This window comes from Vanessa cardui, chromosome 9 (genome assembly GCF_905220365.1).
Source record: "Vanessa cardui chromosome 9, ilVanCard2.1, whole genome shotgun sequence".
NCBI classification, from domain to species: domain Eukaryota; kingdom Metazoa; phylum Arthropoda; class Insecta; order Lepidoptera; family Nymphalidae; genus Vanessa; species Vanessa cardui.
This window is the reverse complement of record NC_061131.1, coordinates 13935145-13946526: the sequence shown is the minus strand read 5'-3', so window position 1 is coordinate 13946526 and position 11382 is coordinate 13935145. Positions and strand designations below refer to the sequence as shown.

The 11382-nt window shown below is 46.7% G+C and overlaps 1 protein-coding gene across 1 annotated transcript in view; it reads right to left on the bottom strand.

The window, feature by feature from the left end:
• Positions 1 to 9848: 9848 nt before the first annotated feature.
• The window catches only part of LOC124532604 (angiotensin-converting enzyme), a 177831-nt gene continuing 176297 nt past the window's right edge, over positions 9849 to 11382 (bottom strand). Inside the window, exon 12 of the mRNA XM_047107590.1 lies at positions 9849 to 11202. Within this exon, the coding sequence (XP_046963546.1) occupies positions 11076 to 11202 (127 nt within the window). The 3' untranslated portion in view covers positions 9849 to 11075. The remainder of the gene's footprint in view (positions 11203 to 11382) is intronic.

Genomic DNA, 11382 nt, shown 5'->3' with positions numbered 1-11382 from the left:
CTCGTCAATCTTGATTGTTTTGGTAATTGAATATTCGGTATAAATTTAAAATATATAATAAAAAAATGTAAGAACAAATTTTACTGAAATTCAATTTCCTAATATGTTGGTCGCCATCTTATTTAATTTTTAATTATTTCCTAAAATCGATATTTTTCGATTACATCCGAAAACAAATAGAAGTAAACTATTACCTCGATTAGAAAGACAGTGAATATGAAGAAATTACATTTGCAACCAAAACGATAAATAGGGTACAAAAACGTACAGAGTTTTTGTTTCACGTATTAGTATAATAGAAAAAAGGTATTTAGCAAGAGTTTAGCTAAAAGATTTATCTCTTTCTGTCATCATTGACTGGCCATACAAAAAAAGAAGACGAATGAACCTAATCGCCTTATCTTACCTCCAAACATTTTTTCATTGGAACCGTTAGCTTACACATTTTGAAATTGATATTAATGTATTAATGTTTTTAAATTTATTTAATACATAATCACGTATGCATGTTTGCGAGTTTTTGTGTGTAAATATTTGGATAATTATATTACAAAAATTATTATATTATTATGTGCTATTAATGTACATTACAAACATGCAATATATTAAAACTATATTATTTTGAATAATACATACTAACCTTCATTATAAGATGTTTTAGTAACTCAAATGCATACCGTATAATGTCTTTATATTTTATTAGAGTACGTTAAAAGATATCCCAGCACGCCTAGTAGAGAGAATACATGAATCTTGAACCGCTGATTGCGGATTCAAATTTGGACACAGACCACTGAAAATTTCATAAGCTTAATTTGTGTTTATAATTCACATCGCGTTCAGCTTAAAAAATTGGGAGAATAATCTTAAACATGGAGTTCTGGTGCATGTATATAGAAGATGCTGAGTTAAGCTGCGAAGACTGGACGAGAGAATGAAGAGAAGTAGAAGTCTGAAACTATTCTGGGAAAGTTATGTATTTATTTAATAAAGGATGATGATTTTTTTTTGGTTTCTATAACCGCGATAAATATTAAGGGAGACAAGGAGGACGCAGCTCATATAGTTCACAAGTGTTTCACAAGTTCAGATCAGTACACTATGGAAACACAAGAATTGTGATAAGCGACAACAACTTTACGTGGTTTCCCAGGTAAGAGGTTATTAACACTGTTAATTTCCAAACTTTATATAACTTTATTTAACATTATTATAGCATTTTATTTTCTTGGGGTGTAAGGGGAGTCGACAACAACCTAGGCTCCCTACCGTCAACTTCACCTGCTCGTGGTGCATCCTGTTAATCAACGAACGAGGCTCTGGCGACCGAAATCGTGGCGGTATAACCACACAAATGCTGGAATCTGAAAATGCTAATCCTGATAGCGGGCAGAAGCGCTATTAGTGAAAGATTCCAGCCACTGCGGTCACCAACCCGCCTGCCAAGCGCGGTGAGTGAGGCAAAAACCCCCCTATGAGCGACGAAACAAATTCACGGCCCCCAATTCCCGGTAATCGCACTATTCCTGGCCACGGTACTGGCCATGGTAACGGTGCGATGGGGGGTGCTAAGAATCCCCGGGCTACGGCAGGGTACCACAAACGGCGACTGTTTCTGGCCACGTATAATGGACGCTCTCTGCGGCTGGACGAACACCTTACAGAATTGGAAGTAGAGTTAAGTCGTATTAACTATTTTTACCAATGCATTGGTGGACGTCTTCAAAACCCTCGATTGGAACGGACGCGGAATTAATATCAATGGCCAACACATTACACATCTGCGGTTTGCCGACGACATTGTCATCATGGCGGAGACTCTGCAGGATTTGGAAGAGATGCTAAACAGCCTTTCTTTTTTTTTTCTTTTTTTTTTTTTCTCGCTGGAAAAACGCTTTACGCGCTTCCCCCACGTGATGGAAAGTGGGGGGGTGTGTGGGACTCCCCGGAGCCCTGGACGCCTCGTGCGCCCAAGTACGCCGGGTTTACCCACTAAAAAACCAGCGGTACCCTCTCCGTCTTTCGGCGGACGCCACGGGATCGCTTACGCATGCTACCGTGACGCCCTGACGGTCGGCCCGCCTATGCGGGCCTCCAACTCCTACGGGGAATTCCCGGGGTACTGGGACCCCCCCTGTTCCCTGCGGCGCCTATTGAGGCGGGGGGAGAAGGTGCGCGTAGCGCCTTTTCCTCCTCCCCGGTCGTCTTCTGCGGAGCGAGTCGGCGGCGGCATTATTTTCCCGCTCCCGCTCCGCGGCTTCCTTCTGCGACATGACACTTTCGCAGAAGTAGCGCATCTCTGACCAGCACATCTCGCTACTGAGCATGGCGTTGATAACGCTCGGTAGCGAGAGGTCTCCACCCATAGTCGCCGCAAGGATGTGCCTCTGGGGTCCCCACGCAGCACACTCGTACTGGGTGTGGTACGCTGTGTCCACTGGCGCACCACACTCGTGGCAGGAGGGTGTTTCCTCCCGCCGCGCTATCGCGTGCAGGTACTTACCGAAGCATCCGTGCCCGGTAAGTACCTGCGTCATTCTGTACGACAGTGTGCCGTGCTTCCTTTCAACCCAGCGACTCAAGTGGGGACGGATCGCCTCCACTGTCGCCAGGCCTGCTGTGGGTGACCCCAGATCCTCCTGCCATCGGACGATCAGGGCTTGCTGGGCTAGAGTCCTGATCCGCCCGATCTCCGTTGACCCTGGACGGTCGCCGCGGTCCCTCACCTCGACCCGGAACCGGTACACTTCCGCGAGCACCTCCGCCTGGAGCTCCCAGGGCGGATCGCCCGCGAGAAGTGTCGCCGCAGTCCACGAAACCGTACGGTACCCTCTGATGCCTCTCACCGCTATGACCCTCTGCGGCTTTCGCAGTAGGGCCCGATTTTTAGCGGTGAGGGCGTCTATCCAGATCGGGGCACCGTACAGCGCCATCGACCTCACTACGCCGGAATATAGACGCCGACATAGGGATCCCGGCCCCCCCACATTCGGAAGGAGGCGACCGAGAGCGGCAGCGGCGTTGATGAGCCTCGGGCCGAGATGGACAAAATGCTGCCCGAAACTCCATCGTCCGTCCAGAATCAGGCCCAGATACCTCATCTGGGCCTGCACCTTGATCGCCGTCCCCTGGACGGTGATTCTCGCCCCTCGTGGGGGTCCTTTCCGTGGACCGTGGAAGAGGAGGGCTTCCGTTTTGGATATGGAGACCCTCAAGCCCAGCATTCCCATGCGGTCCACGGTGAGAGCCGTTCCGACTTCAGCGAGGCGAGCCGCCTCCTGGAAGTCCCGCCCAATCGCCGTGACGAGGGTGTCGTCAGCGTAACACAACACCCCCATCCCGGGAAGGACGGGAGCCCGCAGGAGCCAGTCGAAACCGACGTTCCACAGAATTGGGCCGAGAATCGACCCCTGTGGAACGCCACAGCCCACCCGATACCGGACGAGCCTCCCATCGACCCCCGCCCAGAGGATTTGCCTGTCTTGGAGGTACGCCTCCAGCAGTCTCCTGAGATAGGATGGCACCCCATGATATCGGAGTGCCTCCCGTATTGTCTCAAAGGGAAGACTGTTGAAGGCGTTCGCCACATCGAGCGACACTGCCAGGACGACTTGTCCCCGGGCCACCGCCTCCGTCGTCCGAGTCTTCAGGGCGTCCAGGGCATCGACCGTCGACCGGCCTGCCCTGAATCCGTACTGAGCCTCTGAAAGACCCGGACCGACTTCCTCGAGGTGTTGAACGAGACGGGCTGCGAGGATCTTCTCGAAGAGTTTTCCCGTCTCGTTCAGCAGCACAATTGGCCTGTATGCCGAAGAAGAGTCCATCGGCCGACCTTCCTTCGGCAACAGCACCAATTCTCCTTCCTTCCAAGGCTTCGGAAACTGCCCGCTGCGCAGACATTCGTCGAACAGCTCCCGAAGCCTTGTGTCTAGGTATTCCAGGGCAACGCACAGAACAGGCCCTGGAACCCCGTCCGGACCCGGCGCTGTCTTCTTGGCCCTCAAGCGGCCGAGGGCCATCTCCATCTCCCGCTCCGTGATCAGTGGTGGAGCCACTGCTGTTTCAATCACGGAGCGAGAGGCCATCTGTGGAGGGACATGCTCCCCTGGATGGGGGAAGAGTTCTCCGACCAGGCGCAGGAGGAGTTCCGGCGGCAGCGTCTCGGTGACGGGGGCACCTTGGGTGCGGAACTTCCCACGCACACCGCGGTACGGGCGCCCCCACGGTTCTCGGTTGAGACCCTCCAGAAGCTCCTCCCTGGCCTTCTCCTTAGCCTTCCTTATCGCCAGCTGCAGATCTTTTTTCAGCTGGCGATATGAGTCCAGCATCTGACCCTCCAGAACCGTGTCGAGGCCGTTGCGCCTTCGACAACGGACGTAGGCCCTACGCGCCCGGCAGCAAGTCGCCCTAAGGACAGCGATTTCAGGCGACCACCAATAGACATGCCGGCGCGGTAACCTGCGCCGGGTCCGAGGCATGGCCGCATCGCAGATTTTCTTGAGCGAACTGCGCATGCGGCCCGCCAGCTCCTCTGAGCTGTCACCCTCCCTCCTCCCTGCGGAACCCCACCGCTGCACAATGGCGGCCTCCTTGACCATATCTCGGTCGACTTGACCGAGTGACCACCTCGGCAGCGTGGTCGACACCCTCTGTGGTTCCGCCGGCCTCCGCGAGGTAGAGATCTCGAATCGGATATAACGGTGATCCGATAGAGTCTCCACCTCCTCCTCCACTCTCCAGTCGACCACTCTGCGTGCTACGACAGGGGAGGCGAACGAAACGTCCACCACGGAACCCCCCTGCTGGCGCACGCAGGTATGAACCTGCCCCCTGTTGAGAAGGGACAGGTCGGAGAGTAGGGCCCACACTTGAACGGCCCTCCTCGCGGATTCGTGGCAGGGTTGCCCCAGGCACGCGACTTCGCGTTTAAGTCGCCGAGAACCAATATCGGTTTCGGCGACTGCCTGGCCACCGCAGCTCTGACTAAGCCGAGATAGGTCTCGAACTCAGCCAGGCTGCGGTTAGGGGAGAAGTACGTCCCTACGACGACGTACTCCCCCCACCACTGCGTAGCCCGAGCCCCTCTCGATGAGTGAGAGGGGAGGGCCCGTTCCGCTCCTCGTGAGGACTGCCACGGTGTCGTCCACGTCCCCTACCCAGTGAGTTAAGGGAGGAACGTAATAGGGCTCGCAGGCCACAGCCAGGTCGATCCCCCACTCCGCCATGGACTGCAGCAGTAGATCCTGAGCCCCGGCGCAGTGGTTGAGATTCGTCTGAAGGAAGCTGAAGTCTGCGCTCATGTTGACATTGCAGCTTCCTCCTCGGCCTGGCGCTGTCCGACGTTGTTGTTGGTCTGGGTAGTGAGGACCACCTTACCTTTCGTGATGGGGGGGTTACATTCCTTTGACCCCATCACGTGCCCGGAGGGCTTGCCGGCGTCTGCGCACACCGCGCAGCGCAGCTTCCCGGTACATTCAGCCGATTTGTGGCCATTAACGCCGCACCGAAAGCATAGGCTCCCTCGATCCGCACTGAATGGGCATAGTATCCTCGTATGGCCAAGACCCATGCATTTGTAGCAGCGCAGAGGGCGCTGCTCCAGCACGTATACCCTAGCCGAGCTCCACCCAACCAAGAGACGTCCGGCGTCAGACAGCTTCATCGCCGCAGCTACTGGACATGTCACGCGGACCATACCCATGTAACCGGGTCCACGTGAAATCTCTCCACATCTAACAACTTCAGAGGGACAATTTCCCTCGCGAGCGACTGCGGCGATTATCTTATCTTTGGTGACGGAGTCATCTAGCCCCGTCACCTTAATGTCCACCTTTCTTACGGGGTGAACGACGCTGGCCACCCCATCTAACACTGTGCGGAGCTTGTCGGCTAGTTTGTCTGCCTGGTCCGACTGTGCTCTCGGCAGCTCCAGCACTCTGGCTCCCGTCGCGGAACGTCGGACTTTTAAACCTCCGTTGATCCCGAGTTCCTGCAGTTTTATGCCTTGCTCAGCTCGCTCCAAGACCTAGGCATATGTTACGCCTTTCTGCTCCGCTTCCGGCTGCAGCGTAACCACTACTGCAGCTGTACGAGGAGCAGTCAACTTAGGCTTAACCGCTTGGGGTGCTTTGGGCACCGTGTGCGCCTCCGTGGCAATCGTTCCAGCTGAAGGCTGTTTCCCCTTTTTTCCTTTTTTAACTACGGTGGACCAGGACATCCCCTGGACCACTTGAGGCGGAGTTGTCTCTGACACGGCGCTTGAACAGCCAGCAACAGGTGCCGGCGGGGCAGCTGGTGACACCCGCTTATGTAGAGGTGCGGAATTCAGCGGTGGAGCCGAATGGACTGCCTGCGCTTGGGATACAGCGATTTGCTGCGCTGATTCCCGCCTCTTATCCGCAGCTAATGGAGGGCGCTGTATTTTTGCAGGAGGGAGGCGTTCCTCCAATTCGGCAAATCGGGCGTTGAGCATAACTCCTATCGTTGAGATAATTGAGGCTTTTATACTGTCCACCATCCGAGCATCCTGTGTGGAGCTGGTGGACGCCTCATTTACCACAGCGACCTTGGACCGTATCTCCGCAAAATCGCGGCGGTGAGCCTTCACCTCGGCCTTGAGGCTGTCCACCTCTTTGCGCAGGCGTCCATTATCGGCACGGAGCTTTCGAGTCTCCTCGGCTTCCGTCCGAGACGCTAAAGCATCTACGATTGCCTGTAGTGCAGCCGCCGACTCCCTCAGCTTCTTGCCAAACCCTCCCTTTAAGTTGGAGGACTTTTGTGCCACCTCCAAAATGAGGGCTGCGCTACGACCAGCCTGTGCGCGAAGTTCTTCCGCGCCCATTTTTGCGGGATCCTTGGTTTGGACATCCGAGAAAGAAGATTCTTCGGAGTCCAAAACAGTCTGAGGAGGTTCCTTTCGAAACGCTCGACTACGAAGCGATCGTTCGAAGGCCTCCTCTCTAGCCTCACTGGCCTTGGCCTTCAGCTCGGCCTTAGCCCGAGCGAGACCACTTCCACGACCTTTGGTGGTTTTGCCGCGAAGAGCAGGCTTACTTTTTGCAGCTATCCTCGTCTCCGTCTCCGTCTCGGAATCGGAGTTAAAAATAGTGAGGCCCTCGTACGGCCTTTTTCGCCGAATTAGGGCATCCGACGATAATTCGGTGTCGACTTCCATCGTCGAGAACAAACAACATAAAAATAAACAACCAAACAAACAATATATGTATTTATATTAATATAAATACATAAAACTGAAACAATAAATAAGATCTAAAAAGACCAATTCACAACAACAAAACCAATCCGTAAGCAAAACAAGTGTCCGATAAACAAAGCAAATAGTTGAGATGTGACGTCAGAGATAACGAAAACCAGTTTCAAAGCCAGATGTCGTTTAAATTTCTCAAGTCGTAATATTTAGTCGCAGTATCCAACACAACCTCCGTCGAAGACGTCCGAACGTTGACAGATGCTAAACAGCCTGAGCGATTCTTCGAGACGAGTAGATCTCGGGATGAACATTGAAAAGACCAAAATTATGGCAAACAATCATATATCCCCGGGACCAGTGGTCGTAAATAGCTCTCCACTTGAAGTTGTGCAGGAATATATCTACCTGGGCCAACCTCTACAACTTGGCCGGCACAACTTTGAGAAGGAGGCTAAAAGAAGAATACGTTTGGGCTGGGCGGCATTCGGGAAGTTGCATCATATTTTTGAATCGTCGATCCCACAGTCGCTTAAGACCAGGGTCTTTAATCAGTGCGTCCTACCTGTAATGACTTACGGTGCCGAAACGTGGACACTCACCGTAGGACTGGTCCACAAATTTAAGGTCGCTCAGCGAGCGATGGAACGCGCGATGCTTGGGGTTTCTCTGGGCGATAGAACTAAAGTCACCGACATCGCGCGGAGAATTAGCTCGCTGAAGTGGAAGTGGGCTGGTCATGTCTCCAGACGCATTGATGGCCGATGGAGCCGACACGTGTTAGAGTGGAGACCGCGCTTAGGCAAACGTAGTGTAGGGCGCCCTGTGACAAGATGGACCGACGATTTGAAGAAGGTGGCGAGCACGGGATGGATGTGGACTGCCCAAGATCGGGATGGTTGGCGTTCTATGGGGGAGGCTTTCGTCCAGCATTGGATGGCAAAAGGCTGAAAAAAAATATCATTTCTTGACAGATAAATTTGTTTTTTGTCCTTGGCCCGACTCGGACATTGGAACACGACGAAGGAAGAAAACAAGAAGAAGTCACGAGATCTGCAACCTAATGAGCTACTAGACCAGAGGTTATTAGATCTATTTCTCATAGAGCACTTTTAAAAATTTACCTACTTCCATATGGCCTCATGCACATTCTACTATATTTCAAAACTTAACGAAAATGGAAAAAAAAATATTTTAGCATGGAAATGCATGCATTGTGGCTGAGTTCCAACGAATAGTAAATAACAGTCACCTAGCTGCATTTTAAGATTCATTATTATCTGCCTACGTTGGTAAGTTGTAAAAAACTTCAAATATTTGTTTATATTTTTGTTTTCAAAATTAGTATTATCATATTTTTTTGTGTTCAGCCATAAGATTTTCATATTTTTTATTTGTGGTGTTTAGTTTGAGCCGTTTTAGTTCTTCTCTATCGAAAATAAATTTACACGGACCACGACTAGACCGAAAGTAGACCCCGTCGATTCTTCCGTGGACCTAAAGGAACTAAGGTACTAGTAAGGGCGATAATAAAATATATCAATAAATTAAAATATGTTACTTCTTATGTATAATAAATAACATCGTTATTTATAAATGATATAATATTAACATCTATACACTGTGAGGTGATGATAAATGGCACTTGAGTAAAAATATTCTGAATTGATTTGGTTTGAGCTTTCAAAGGAACTAAAGACGGACCACCCAGCAACGTGCAGCGATGTGTGGGTAGACAAATTGACTCATAATGGTAGCTTAATGTAACTTAATCTTTACCCGCATTGGGGTTGGACTAATGGGAATTATAATTCATCAACTTTGGGCTCATTGCTTGGACGTGGCCGGTATTGCAATTGGTTCAAAATTATTCTTTATTTATTTATCTTGCACTTTATACTTTAAAAAATAATAATCTACATATTAAAAACTATGTTGTCGCCTGTGGCTTCACTTGCGTTTGAGGAGGTTGGTTGTCGTATATTAGGCAAAAGTACCCTATGTCCTTTCTTGGAGTTTAAATCTGCTTCATACCAAATTTTGTCCAAATCGGTTCTATGGTTTGGCAGAAAGACAGAGTTATTTACTCATTTATAATATTAGTACAATGAACTTGTAATATATAAATTATTATTTAATTTAATATCTATTAAATGTATAAGTAATTCTTTCTGTACGACCGTCTGTCTGGCTCTTTCTCTCAAATCACTGCACCGTATTTGATTTAATCTGTAAACGATAACTATTGGCTTTTTTTTAAATTTTTTCATACCTTAAAATTAGAACGAAGTCCCAGTCTAAAACTCTGATAATGGCAATACCCTTAAATAACGTGGGGTTAAAATAGTCTAAAATAAATTATAATTTATTTTTTAAATTGTACCTCCGTAATGTCGCTTTTCTTAATGTAGATATAAAATAATAAATATGTATGTACTCGGTGTTAAAGCTGTTTGTTACTTCGTTGGATAGTAAAAAGGCTTTCACTATCTATTATTCAAAATAGCAACATTATGCATTAGTATTATTGTGTTCCAGTTTGATTAGCGATAGTCTCCTGAATTTGTTAGACATAAGGTATGAACGGAATGGTTAATATATCTTAGGTTATTAAATAATTTATTTAAAGAAAAAAACAAACACTTTGAATACTTTATTATCTTCATAAAACAGATATATGATATGTACAAAAATACATCTTATATGTACTTAAGATTACAAACTTAGTTATAAATATGTTAACGGTAATGACCCTGGTATAATTGAATCATAAGAATACAGTAAATATAATTATATAATAATAAAGCTTCTAACCTACAGCAGATAATACGCTTCGCATGCGTATTGTAAATTAAATTATTAAACAATATTAAAAATATATACCTTTAATATTTAGTATGTTAGATTGTTTTGACACCAGCACCAAATGTTTGTGCAAAATATTACCGCGGTCTGTGTTGGTTTAATTATAGTTTTTAAAATCGATCCCACACATAAATACTAGTACAGTTAAATCAAATATTTATTGAATCAAAGTATTACGATATCATATTCAATAAATGAATCTTAAACAGAAATTATAGATTCAAATCCAGTTAAGCAACATGGAGTTTCCATGTGCTTAAATCGTGTATAAATTCAACTGATGCTTGTCCGTGAAGAACAGAAGATCGTGAGTAACTTTTGTGTTCAATCCACATCCAATCCGTTTTAAGCACCACAAGAGCCTAAGTGCAAGCAATGAACTGGATATTCCCTAACCATAATATATTTTAAAAGACCTTCTGAGGCGCTTATTTTTTGGTCCAAGACTTGGTCCATTTGTTTGGCATCAAATGTGTGCCGCTCAGGTTTTGCGCGTGTGTGAGTTTTGCATCCTCTACACACTGGATGTCCCTATTATAGTTTTTTAACGTGTATATGCTATATTATTTTATTTTAATTTTGTTGAATACATACATAGAAGTTTATATTATCATAATTTGTATAAATGTGAGTGACGTGTTAGTGTGCAGCCGTGCGTTATTGTGGGTTAACTTCATCATCACGTCTTAATAAAATTTTAAATTTTATTTTGAATATATTATATAAAATATTAGATTAACTGAATACATTTAATGTGTTTTGTTAATTAATATCTAGTATTTATAAAATATTTAGTAATAATAACAAGAAAGATAACGATATATTTAATTTGTACATATACTTACATCATATAAAATTATTTCTTATTTACACAAAAAATATTAATCATAAAATATTGCAACTTTTTTTAAATTACACAACCTATAGCTTACTATAAAAATATGTCACTGTGATAAAAAATCTTCATGTATAATGGTGTAAGTATAGAGAACCGAGTATGCTTTCATCGCCAATGCATTCCAACGACCATCAGAGCTGATGACAGAAGCAAGGTGAAGAAGCTGGTGACTCCAATACTGCTGGCTGCATTGTAAAATCCTCCATACACTTGCAGACCAGCTGTCTCGATGCTGTAAAAACAGTTGTGTTAAAATAACCTTTAAAAATATAATTTATATTAGCATCTTGTATAAATCAAAACAATCAAAATAGGCTTTTATAAGCAATTTGGAATCGTCATTTTACAATTAAGTGAAGCTATCACCAGTTCGTAAAGTAGATTCTAACAAGAAGAACCGGCAAGAAAGTAG